Raw genomic sequence first — 13945 nt, 5'->3', positions numbered from 1 at the left:
CTGATATATACTCAAAAGGGAGCCTTCTGATTTTGTTTTGCTCTGTACTTCTGCAGGTGAAGATGCGATGACAGGGGACACAGACAAATATCTTGGGCCCCAGGACCTTAAGGAATTGGGTGATGATTCCCTGCCTGCAGAGGGTTACATGGGCTTTAGTCTTGGAGCCCGTTCTGCCAGGTACTTGATTGTTGCTGTTTTTCATAGTTAAGTTAAAACAACCATGATTTGCCATAAACCCACATCATTTTCATTTTCCACATGATCCCAGAATGTACTCTTTGGATGAGGGTGTGAACTTGGTGAAATTTTCTCAAATACACATGCTCTGCTGTTTTCCTTTGTGGTTTCTCAGTCCTTAATTTCATGTGATTGGACATGTTAATTGTTTGTTCATCCGTTCCCACGTTTTGTAGTCATGCTTCAAGCACAGTAACAAATGAGCTCACTGATACGAGAGAACCAATCCGGGTCAAATGTTTCAAAATTAAATTTTATTCCATATTGAAATAAAATCTTAATTGCCAATAAGCAAGAAATATGTATATAGGTTGTTTATACTTCTTTGTGACTACAAGAATCAATTTATGATTGAGACTTCAAAGACAGCATCCTTGAAAAAAAGTATATTTATCGAAATTATCAAGTATAGACAATCTCTTCCAAACTATTTCATTAGTTTGTTTGTAAAGGGACTTGTTAGTATAGCAATGACTTACCAGAAGTCACAGACAGGAATAGTGGTAAATTCAGTTCTTACAACTGAAGCATAAAACTTTTGTATGTGGAAAACCTTGACTCAAACTTTTCTTACACTGTTTGAAAGAAACAGGACCTTGTCCCGAATTTGGAGACTTCTTTTCCCTTGGTGTGGATTAACAGCCTGTTTGCTGACAGTCAAGTTATTTTAAAGCTAATAATTAAACCTTCTAAGCCAGAGCCCTAAGGACATTTTCCTATAGTTTAAGAATCTGTTGTAAAAAGTTTCATTGTCTAATAGTAAATGGCACTTCCCACAAAGTAAACCTTGGAGTTTATTCTCAGTGTGGTTGGTGTGGCCAGTGCAGATATTGAATTGATTTTCCTCGAGCTAGTCTTTTTAAAATAGAATTTTGAACACACATAACTCAGTAGAACTTTGTCTCTGTAAATATATATTTAAAAGGCCTTAAACTCAATTGTAACAGGTGTCATTAACAAGAAGAAAAGCAGCTTTAAAAATATATACTATTTTAGATAATCACAGAGAGCAACAAGATACAGTTGAAAAATATGCAGAATCATAAAGGATCTCAGGATTCTTTGTATCTTGTTCTGTAGCTTTTATAATGCAATAATTAGGAGCCTTCTCTTCCTCACATTTTGTGAATCAATCACTAGTATGTAGAAAGTTATAGCAACTGACATCCAGTGAAATATGAAACCAGAATATTGTCTCCTATAATTTTTTTTCTGAAGGTAATTCCAGGCCTTTCCACTTCTAATTTTGATTGCACCATTATTTGTTGCTATTATATGTAAGTCATTTTTATTTTTGACATTGGCAACTCATGTTATGCTCAGAGGCAAATATTTTTTTAAAGAACGTTAAGCATAATTAAGCAAAGTATTCTGAGTGTAACATTTTAAAAGGAATACATTAAATGTGTAACTCATTCAACCATAACATTTTTTTCTTTTTCCCCCTGTCTGATTTTTTGCATTCTATTTCTCCTGTTTTTTTTTTTTTTTTTTTTTTTCTAAAAATACTTTTAAAATAGTCCCAAGATAAGGTAAGATGACATGGCGCTTTTATGGTGTTTCTCTGCCCTCCCCGGCTCATTTTCTCATTTTTATTTTCTTCAGTGTTGTGCTGTGTTGTGCTGTGATGTGCTGCGATGTGCCTTTTTTTTTTTCTGCTCAGCTTTAGACAATCAGTTTTGTGACTCTGAGAAAATTAGCAAGAAAGTAAGCGCCTACAAAGAAATAAGTGACCGACCGAATACTTAAGGAATTTTTCTCCCTTAACAAATTTTGTGTAGTGCATGAAGTAACTGGAAAAGTTTCGTTAAATTTAAAGAAAAAGTCTTGATTTGAAAAGCTATTTGTTTGCTGGTTGCTGTTTTATTTGAGTTGTGCTAGATATACTAGTATAATTTTAGAATTCCAAGGCATGTTTTTCTAACACTTCCCATATTTAACACTTAGGGAATACTGATGGCTACAAATAATATTGTCGACCTTAGTTTAAAACTAATGCTTTCCAGACCCCTAAGAAATAATCAATAATTTTAATACCCCAAATTACTTCATTTTATTAAGGATTCAGAGTGAAGCTTCATGGATTTAATGGGTTCCATCTGTCTAATGTAAGTTGGTCGGGAATGATCAGGAATTGGAACTTTAGATGTCCTGTTGAATGGAGACTACTTTTAGGACTTCCTGTTCCCAGTTCTGTGCTCTGTTCTGCAGTTGCCACTCATACAATAAACTAAATGGAGGAAAGAATGTTGAAAAACTATCAACAATATATTTAAAACTGATATATTTAAAAGATATATTTAAAAACTGGAATTAAAATGAATTTGTGATCTCTTTTAAAACTTTTAGTATTTGTACACATTATATGATAAAACTGTTTCAGGTGCCACCATTGTTAATATATCATGCAGTGGAAATTATAATTTGAAGAAAGAGTGTCCAATGCAGAGAGCACAAATTCTAGTGCTTCTAAATCATATCAGTGAGTAAGATGGAACATTACCATGAGTACATAGAAAGTGCACCAATAATGCAGCCACTAGCCTCATGTGGCCGTTTAAATTCAGATTAGTTAAAAATCCATGTTCAGCCATACTAGCCACTCTTATGTGCTCAATAGCCACATGTGACCAATGACCAATGGTACTAGACCACACAGATTTAGCACATCTCCAGCATCACACAAAATTCAATTGGACATTGTTGAGTTGGGAATAATTCCTACTTTTATGAAGCTTCTTTTGTATTTGAAAGAAGTTAAGAGACTGGAGACAGGAGTAACAGAAAGAAAGAGTTGCAACTGAAACAAAGGAAAGGAAGAGCTATGGGTGACATGACGTGACTGGGCACAGAGGGCCTGGCCGTCCAAGTGGTTAGAGTCATGGGGTTTACTGGACAACTGCTCCTCTGAGGGATAATGCTTATTCAGTGCGTATTTGCTGAAAACACTAAAGAATGACTGTGGAACAATGATATTTTTGAATAGGGGATCAGTCTGAGATTCTCATCACCACTAAGGCTCTAATCCTAGAATGTACCTAGCCATTTGTGTAAGCACGTAGAACAATGTCTACAATATCTCAGAGGCCTCTGTTTCAGGTAATCTTTAGAATAGTAGGCAGTGAGGAAAAGAAATCATTTCATGCAAAGCGAGAAATCATTCCTTTATTTACCTCTTATTTGCTCTTTCCCCTGTCATACACAAGGCAAGGACAGAGCCAATGTTTGGCTGATTCAGCTGGTAAAGATACAATAAACAATATTTAGACCGACAGTTTATTAATTATACAGGTAGCGAAAAGAAGAAATTTTCCCATAGTTTTGTCTCTACATGGATAAGGACACCAAAACCAAGGGGGCTAGATGTCTAGTTTGGGGATACGCCATTGCTAAAGAGACAGTTCTAGACTTCAGCTAAGCAGTTTCGTGTTCTGCAATGCTATTCTAAGAAGGACAAGACAGGAATCCTCAGGCCTCATTAGAAAGATGAGGTAATGAAAAACTGTCTTATTACAGCCTGCCAGGTAAGACAGGGAGGTAAGTGGGAGATGACCTCAGTTCCTCTTAACCCCCCGTCCTCCCTGTTCCTGAAGGATCACAAGGCATTAATCCAAGACCCAGATTAATTGTAATCCCAATCTTGGCATGGTTTATGTGGATATATGCAAAGTCACCAACATGGCAAGACAGCTGTGCTCCTCCAGTGCCTTACTTTACAGATCAGTGTGGTGAGTGGTTCTTCAGGGCATTAGAGGGAGCTGCACTCTGGGAAGTTCAGAGATTATGTGGAAGGCTTGAGAAAGATTTGGAAGGAGAGCAATAAATGGAATGAGGAAAAAAAGAGTCAAGCCAAGGCGGAAAATAAAGTATTTGCAGGAAAGATAGACTAATCATGCAAGGAAATTGTTTCCTCCAGGCCAGAAAGATGATAAAGATGTCAGACAGGTATATTAATAACACTCTTCCTTCTTGATGTTTTCCATGAGTAGCAACTACAAACCAGAGCTCTCCCATATATGGTTCCCAAAGACTTATAAATAGATGAATTCACAGCAGACATAATTCCAGTCAATAGCGCAAGGTAAGCAGACATGAACCAGAAAGACAGGAAACTCTAAAATGCAGTCTAATCCTAAAAAAAAACAACTGTCAATTACCCAGAGGTTCTTCTAAGTGTTCTGTTGGTTCAGCTGCATGGTGAAACATCCAAAGTTTTCATGCATTTCATCTTCTCACAGAGTTAATACCAATTGGCCTAATTTTAAACAAAACCTGATCATGAGTTTGTGTATGGTAAAGACATTGACTCAAACATAGTTTTGTTTTTGATGACGTCCCTTCAAGGAAAGCATTTGTCGATATTTTTAGCCATCTTGCTTGTTCCTAAAGTTGCATGCATTAATTTTCTTTTATTCATCTCATCATCATCTACCACTGTTGAATGGTTAACTGTAAATACAACAGCCTCCGCTCCTTCAGTTCGGATAGGTCTTACACCTTGAACAGAAGTTCCTATGCACGGGACAGCATGATGATTGAAGAACTTCTTGTGCCATCCAAAGAGCAGGTATGCGGTCTTCTTAAAATATTCTTTGTTTTTTAAACTTACATTTGTATGACTGAATCAAGACAATTTCTCTAACCAAAACCATATTTTTCTGTATGTTTGACTTTGTATTTGTAAACCTTCTGGTATTAGCCAGTTGAAGAAGAGAATCAGTTGTACAGTCAGAAATAACATACCTCTTTTCTGCAGGTGAGTCCCTCAGATTCCACTGAGGGGAACTCAAAGACCAAAACGTATAGATACCTTTCTCATCTTTAAGGCAAATCTATTTTAAATTTTTTGAGAGACAGTTGATAATAATTGTTAGCCAGAGTTGCTAAAATTATTCACATGAAGGTTTTATTTTGTTGTACAAACTATGTATATATGTTAGGACTGTTTTTAATAAATACTTAAAGATTAGATTTGTCATGTTTTTGAACCCTTAGTTTCAAACTTGCCTGTGATGGACCTTCTCAAGATAGATGTTTTGCTTTCTCCCAGAATCTCTGCTGAGATTCATTGGGTGTTTATGCAATTTCTTCTTTCCATAATTATTGTTAAATACATACTAGGTTGATATAAGAAGTTCCAGCAACATAGTTTTATTGGATTTGAACTCAGGATGATTCTAAAATAATTTCTAGATATCCACAATACCTGGTTTTAAATGTGCACACTCATCTGATGATGAGTAAAACTATTTGGATCATGAAACTAATTTTAAGATGGTTTATAATATTTCAGCAATGTAAATAATTGGTGAAATCATGTGAGACTTATTTATTCACTGCACAACCAAGGTTAATAGAAGCTGATGAACAAGTGATAGTCATTTATGCCCAAGGTAGAAGTTAAGCAATGAGTAGCTTTGACTTTTAGAACTCCTACATGTCTGGAGATGCTGATGCCAGACATACAGGTGTGCATTGTATTTCACAGGGACCAATGAATATTACTTTGTACTCTCTAGAACATCTTATCAAGCAGACCTTAAAGAGGTGAATACAGAGGCTATTCAGTAATTGGTCAGACAAAAAACAGAAACTTTTGTAAAATGATTATAGGTGCAATAATATATCATGGGTTTAAGTGGGTGTCTCAAACAATGAAACTAAACTCTTGGATACAAGGCATTGCCAGTTACTAGCAGAGATTCTCTGAAAAACTTCCATCTTGGTTGGTTATTCTATTCTGATAACCTGCTCTGTTCATAATCCCAACTGAAATGAGATGTTAGTAGATATGTGATGACACAATTGTTAAAATACTTATTATTCTCCATGCTTAGTCTAAGAAAGAAAAGCTTTCAATGCTTATAAAATTACAGGTGGAAGAAAACTCCTTGGGTATCAGTGACAGTTTGCTCTTATCTAAAATCTGTACTGGAGGATCCTGATCAAATGTGATTATGGTTGATATTCCTGCATGTAGGGCCTGAAGTTGGGACCACCACATCACCATTACCATGACCTCACCGTTATCATCTCTACCACCACCAGCACCACCACTGCTTTCACCATAGTTATCCTCCTCCAACTTCTGAACATCAACATTAGGATAAAATATAAATATCTGTCACAAGGCTAGAAATGAGGATTCTCACACCATTGCCCATGAGCTTTTACTAAGATGCGCTTACTCAGGTAGAATGGAGGGGCAGCATTTACTCAGAACTAAAGATTTGTGGAAAATACAAGACAAGGAGAACTTCTGAGGCAATACTGATGTTCTTTGACTCAGTTTTTTGCGGCTTCAATTATAGAAACATCTGAGTGGACATCATAAATGCTTCTGTAGACCAGACAGTAGAGGAAAGCACAGGACTTTGTTTACTTTTAAAAGAAAAATTCAAGTTCATAGCTATAGAAACAGGAAGTTGTTTTCTTGGCCACAGCATGCCTCTCCATGGATTGATCGGCCTCCTTTGTAGACCCTGCATGTTTAGTGAGCATATGACATTTTTTCAGGACAACGAAAATTCATGACAAATTGATAAGAGATTTGGGGGGAAAAAAAGAAGATAACAGTCCTAAACACATTTTAGGGCCACCTGGGAATGTTTGAAAGTGTAATGGATACACACACATCAATCTATACACACCACTGGGAAATTGTTAACTTACCTTTACCAACTTATATAATTCTATATCAATTTATATACTGAAGTTTTCAGGAATGATGAAATTATTAAGTCACCTATTTATTTTAAATGGCTCATTGAGAGAAAAAGAAAGCGCATACACACATTACAAATATGGCGAGATGTTAATTGTTGAGTAGTTGAATCTAGGTGTAGGGATGATGGATACTGTTTTCTTCCCTTATTTTTTTCCCCTTCTCTGTTTGTGGTAGTGGGGATTGAATCCAGGGGCATTCTATCACTGAGCTACATTAGTACCTATTTTTAATTTTTGTGACAGGATCTGGCTAAGTTACCTGGGTTTGAGATCCTCCTGCCTCAGTCGCCCGATTACAGGCATGTGCTTCTGTGCCCAGCAATTCTTTACAGTTTTTTTTTTTCCAAGTTTTTGTACAAACACCTTAAAAATAAAAACTCAAGGAAAAACAAATTCTGAAAGATATGTGTTAACTTTAGTTGCTGGTGTCTTGCTTATGTGGAGGATGGGGGAAAGGCTAATTTTTAGAAAGGCTGTAAGAAAGGAGAATTTTGTTATACTGTGCAGAACCAATAAAAAGCATTTACTTTAGAAGTGCCTTGAAACACTTTCAGTTAGAACTAAATGACAAAAAAATTATTAATCTACATCTTTCATGCCTCTAACTGAATTTATACATTTCAAAATGTTGTTTCTTCAGAGTAGTAATTTTGTTGAAAAGCAAGAAAAAAAGTCTTAAATATTTGGGATTCTTAAAGCAATGATACATGACTGTCAGATTGAAAACTACCCAGTCATTGCCTAGTTGCTTTGACAAGTAAAGGTGGAAAATGAATTAAAAATTAACTCTCTATGTGCTTTTCTTTTTTTCAACAAGAAGATACTTGCCTCTTCATTATTTTGTTGACTTAACCATTTTACACATTAACTATAGTTACAGTACAGTTGAAACCCAGGATAATTAGTATAGGACTATCACACTGTTCCTAGGATCCTGTGTTGGGTAAAGGGAGAAGGTAAATATATTTTCATTCCTGTGGGGCCTTTCATAACTAGTCTGTAAAACACTTCATTCATCACTGGATATGTGAGAGTAGAGTCTTTTTTTTTTTAATTGTGATATTGGGTTATCCATGAACTCTACCATTTTACCTTTCCTTTGCCTGTTAATCCAGAGTCACCTGGAGATAGGTTCCGAGATGTGCCTTTGTTGGAACCACTAGCTGCAGCAACTCTGACTGGAAGCTTTATGTACAGTGCTCCCTCTGTATCCTCTGTACCCCAACCAACAGTAATTCAAAAATATTCAGAGAAAAATGCGTTTGTACTGTATGTGTATATTCATATAATATTCACATATTCATATAATATATTCATATATATATTCATATAATATGCTGGAGGAGATGCACAGGTCATGTCAAATCCTCTACCAATTTATATACAAGACTTCCATGTCTACAGAATTGGGTATTTGTTGAGGGGTGGGTCTTAGAGCTCCTTCCCAGCAATACCAAGGGATGACCGTATTGGTTATTCAGCACCTAATGTATTTGTTTTATGAGCTCAGCTATTTGTGTGTCAGGTTGTTTTAGGGCAATCTATGTGCTTGGAAACATTTCTTTCCAAATAGGAATTAATAAAGAAAAGGGATAAGTCTAAACTGAAGCCTTGTTGTCTAGGATGACTGTGGTATATTGGTGCTTTCATTTCTTCTGACATAGTTATTGAAAGCAACTGTCTGGGTGGCTTATGTAATCACTGTGTATAGTCCAGATTACCCAGGCCTCATTACAGAAATGGAGTGTGTTGATGAGATGCCTTAAGTGTCAGGAGATGTAATGGCAAGGATGCTTGGACAGTGGTGAAAACAGCACATTTTGAGCTCTTCCTATGGACCAGGAGCTATCCTGTTTTACTAGTATTAACTTGTTTATATTTCACAACAACCCTATGAGATGATTCTTTGTTCCATTAAAGAGAGGAAGAAATAGAAGTCAGAGAACATATATAATTCACATCAGGGAACACAGCTTGCAAGTAGCAGAGTCCTTGACCATGTGGTTCCAGGTTGCCTCCTTTTTGAACATTGTATGGTCTTTATTACTCAGGGTGAGAAAAAGCCAGTCAAGAGTCCAAGGATTTACTGTCTGTCCTCCAAGGTCTTACATTTGCTAGTTTTCTTAATATGGATGCAGTACCACTATCTTGGTCCATTTTTTAGCATGAAGGATTCTATTTAGACACATGAGTTCTTCACTATGCTTATTTCTAATTCTAATCAATTATTATTTAATGTGCTTCTCAAAGAACTGGCAGACTATAATGTAATCAACAACAGATTATGAAAAGTACGAAGAGCTTAGAATCGTGGCATGTAAGGCATAGTGAGAAGAGTAGAAATATTTGACCTTGATGGAGAAAGCATGATAATAGTTTACAAATATTTACCAGGTCAATCAATTAATTTTACTTTGTTTGAATGACCTGGAAGTAGTTGTAAGACCAGAGGATGTATACTGTAGACATAAACATTCAATTCAGTAGGATTTCTGATACAGTTACTCACAGCTAGGAGAAAAGCAGAAGATACTTCTGAGTGTGGGTTCCCTTTCCTACATACTCCTGACTGGCTTTCTGCATACACTTCTTTTTTTTTTGGCAGTAGCAGTTAGGATCTGATGGTCTAATCACTAATCATCCCCAGCTGGTGCTCAGCCAGTGTAATTTAAAAGGGGTAGAAATTCTTCCTCTCCTCCATGGATGCGGCCTAAACTTGGCCATTCAGGGTACCCCTTTCTCTGGAGTACAGTGATTACTTTTGAGTATAAAGGAAAGTTTGGCCAATCTAGTGAGAAACTCAAATTTGAGACTTGTGAGAAAGAAGCCTTAGGGAAGCGGAAGCTATAACGATGACATAAGCTCAAAGCTGCTGGGAGAGCTATGGCTGGGTTCAGCCATGCCTTAAGTTAGCACCACCCAGACTTTCTTGCCAGCAATTTCAGTCTTCTCCCACCCACCAGTTTAAGTCCAGTTTTTGTCCTCCCTGATACGCTAGCCGTTGGTGGTGGTCAAATCTGGCATAAACAACCCCTCATCAATGGCAAAATAGAAATTCTTCTAGCATCTTAAAGTGGCATACAACCTTAAGGTTCTATTGGATATTTTCTCTCTAGAAATAAATCTAATTAACAAAATAAAAAGCTATAATTTAAGAGAATAGCTATAAACTTTGATATTTCCAAGCCCCCCCCCAAAAAAATTTTAGGAAGGATTCTCTTGCCCATTAATCATTATAAATTAAAGGCCTTCTATTTTCCTACAGTTCTGTTGCTTTACCGGCAGCACATCTATAAAGATAAATATGGCTTCTGCTTGGCTCTGCTGCCTCCCTCTGAAGAGACTGCTTTCCTTTCACAGACTTTTCCCACATGGTTTCTACCGAAGCGACAAGTGGCAGACCTTCAAATAGTGACCGATTTAGAAAGTTTAACTCGTGCACAGTTGTGTTTTCTTTTTTAATGTTGACTGTGGGGATGACTCTGTTAGTGGTCTAGGAGATCTCACAATAGCCACCATACACATGCGGGCAGCTGCCGTGTCTTTCACCATGTAACTCTTTTCATTTATCTCACAGCCTGGGATTCTGGTTCCTTTAAATGAGACTTGGTCTTTTTTGAAGCTAAGGATGATTTCATATAAATAAGTCACATAATGTGCTAGGCACTACTTGACCAAGTAGTTTGCAAATTGGCGGCTTCTTCAGTTTGCGGAAACTACATAATTGCTTTTTCGAGAACCTAGGCATTTTCAGCTATTTCAGTAATAGAAAACAGAGGAGAATACCTAATCCAAAAGTCTGGCTATGCTCCTAGTCAGGTTTTCTTCTGCTTCTCACCCTATTGCACTCCTCTACCCCCAGTAGAGCATTCATTTTCCTATTTCTTTACTTAGGCTAATTCAAGGGGAGCTGAGAAATGTGCATGGTGGCATTAGGTAGCCATCCTCAGATTAAAGATTTGCTAGAGATAGTCCCCAGGAAGATAAGCACCTTTGACTAGTGACATTTAATATGCTGCTTTCTCTCTTCCAAGTGCTTTGCCAGCATTACTCAGGTGATCCATTCAACACCTCGGAAGATTGGTCAGCAAGATTACAAGATTTTTTTTTTTTAAGATAGGTTAGTGTTTTGAATTACTTAAGGTAGTGTAATATATGAAGATGCTTTGAGCTGGAGGTTGACATACTCAGCTTCTGTACTGACCTTGATTCACCTTCTTTTGTTGAAGTTCATAGCTCAATTATACAGAAATGAATTAGATTTAGAAATCCCAAAGAACCAAACATCACTTTGCTGTTCACTATAGTTTATGTGGTCATCTCAAAATAAGTCTTAAAGGCAGTGATTGATTTTAGGGAAATAAATACTTTGAGGGGGAGGAAGACCAGTTTTCCTCATTAGAGGAAGCCTTTAATTTTTATTTTGTTGCTTGAACCGAGTTTTATTTTATAGAATCCATTCCTTACAAGAATGTTTCAAAGGAGTTGCGCTGGATGTCTAAACCTGCCTGCTATATTTTTGGGTAGCAGCTTGCCATTTCAGTCAATATCCATGATAGATCACAATATTCGTAGTATTAGTGCAGTGCCTTCGACAGCATCTTACTAAATGGGCCATCTCCTTTCATGCTTCCTGCCACCATGTTAGGATTGCCCCTTTACAAACAGGAAGAATGGAACCAAGAGAAGTATCTAATTGTTCAGTGTCACACAGCTATTAGCAGGGAGAGCTGAGAATAGAACTTTAGTCTCCCAGATGCTTCAGCCAGATCTCCTGCTGATTATTAGGCAAGAGAGTCACTCTATTATGCAGAGTGTGACAGATCTTAGTAAAGCATACCAGCTGAAGGAAGAGTCCTTCTTCAGACAACTGTTTCACACACCAACAGCACTGCCGTTACTATTTTTAATTCCAGAGAGTTGCTTTGACTGTCCCTCTGGTCTGAAAAGGTATACCATCCTAAACATGTACATAAAGGGATACCGTGCTTATTAATGTAAGAAATAAATCATCTTCCTGGACTATTTAGCTTAGTGGGACAGTGCTTGTCTAGTGTGCACAAGGCCCTGGGTTTGATCCCTGGCACCATATCCCCCCCAAAAGGCAATTATTAAAATGTAGGAGTATTAGATTATTATTATCTGTTTGTGTTTGCCTAGTAATGTAGAATTTCAAATAATGTTCACATTACTTGAATTACTCCATTATCACAGTTAATATTATCTACTCATTACCGTAGTGCAAAACTGGAAGTTTTTAACTTGCTATTCGCTGGGCTAAGAGGTCCCACAGCCTGAGTCAAATCTACCATCTCTTTTTCTTTATGTAGGGAAACTGACACCCACAGGGTGGAGTTATCCTTGACAAGCCTTTGCTTTCTTGGGCTTCCAGACTGGTTATGTCATCTAGCTGTCACTCAGCTCAGTTGGGTTTATGGTTTTCCAGATTAGATGCACCAAGGCTTGCATGTGACCTGTTGTTGTGAGGTTTTTGGATTCTGTTAGCATCAGCCTGTCAAGGCCACTGGTTGATTTGCAGGACCACCTTTGGCTGGCTCCCATAGGTGGCAGAGTTGAAGACAAGGAGGTTGCAGATTCAGTCCTGAACTATAACTGGTGTCATCCCACACTGAGGGTTGATAGCAGCCTGGAGAGCTTCCTAATATTGGAGCTAATTAGATTTTCTTTTTCTTTTTTTTTTTTCCTTTAAAAACACTTTCCTGCTCCTGCCTCATTCTTCTGAGCCTAGACATTTATTTCCAGACCTGGGCATTTGGGTGTGCCCTTGTTTCTAAGGCCAGCGTGTACTTGCTCTCCTCTTTCCTCTGATGAATAGGGCTAGTGAGAAACTATTTTTGGAAAGTATTAAGCTCTTGGAGACAGTGATATCATCATTAGTCAGGCTTTGGACTCTATTGAATAATATGTATTTTGGTTTTAATAGTATCCTTAACATCACTTCCAAGATGGAAAATGATGTGCATATTCATATTACTTTTGACATGGACATGTTAGTAAATCAATGTGACCTTTTCTTCAAGATAGTATGCTAGGTATTGACTCTGTGTTGCCAAGTTTTGAAGTCTCTCTGAATCTCAAATTTCCTCTTTTGTAAAATGAGCATAATATTTCACCCAGGTCTAATAGGACTTAAAGAACAAATGAATGGTAAAGACCTAGCCCAGTCCTTGTCACTGAGTTGATGCCAGTAAGTTGTGGTAGTACTCTTCAAGAAGGAATTTAAACATTTTTTGAATCAATAAGTAAGACCTTGGTTTTTATAAGATGCCTTCCTATAACTGAATGCACCCTGTAAGTTTGCTGTCATCATCCTGTGTACATAACTGTAAAGGCCCAGTGTTGGGTTGGAAGCGGTTTTGCTTTGCTGTTTCCCCCCACAAATTATCATAACAAAGAAGCTAGTGTAAAGGTAAGTCCCTTGAAAAGTATAAAAGGCATTACATATATAAAGCAATCTTATTAGAATTTCATACCAACACTGGCAGTAGTATCAGACTTTTGATATACATATTCATGAAATGTGCATATCAACCAATCCCCAATTGAGAAAGAGGAAACTGAGACTAGGAAAGGTAGAGCAATATCCTAAGGATCACAAAATCAGCAAGTAATGTTTGGGGCGTCTCTGAAGGCACCGTCAATAAGTAAAGATAAATATAGATCAAGGGTAACGTGTCTCCTTTATTCATGATGAAAGCAAGCTTGAAAGTCATACAATGTCTGAACCAAGTGGACCTGCTAACTCCTCAGCTACGTGGACTCCCTACCCAATGACCAGCAGAGCCAGTCCAGAGCAGGTATCCTTCTCACAGAGGTGGGCTTTGGGGAGTGGAATAGGCTGCCTATTCCCTGGGACCATACCGAGGCCCATGAGAATGGAAGCAAGAGGAGAGTGAGCTTTCCTAGCTACCCTTCCCAGTCTATCACTCAGATAAATTACAACACATTTCCAGGTCTA

The 13945-nt window shown here is 37.4% G+C and overlaps 1 protein-coding gene across 1 annotated transcript in view; it reads left to right on the top strand.

Moving 5' to 3' along the window:
• Ank3 (ankyrin 3) overlaps positions 1-13945 on the top strand; it is a 323355-nt gene that overhangs the window by 221443 nt on the left and 87967 nt on the right. Inside the window, exons 24-25 of the mRNA XM_077799312.1 lie at positions 57-180; positions 4705-4807. Of these exons, the coding sequence (XP_077655438.1) occupies positions 57-180; positions 4705-4807 (227 nt within the window). The remainder of the gene's footprint in view (positions 1-56; positions 181-4704; positions 4808-13945) is intronic.

This window comes from Urocitellus parryii, chromosome 5 (assembly GCF_045843805.1).
Source record: "Urocitellus parryii isolate mUroPar1 chromosome 5, mUroPar1.hap1, whole genome shotgun sequence".
Classification (NCBI taxonomy): Eukaryota; Metazoa; Chordata; class Mammalia; order Rodentia; family Sciuridae; genus Urocitellus; species Urocitellus parryii.
This window is presented reverse-complemented; position numbering and strand designations above follow the sequence as displayed.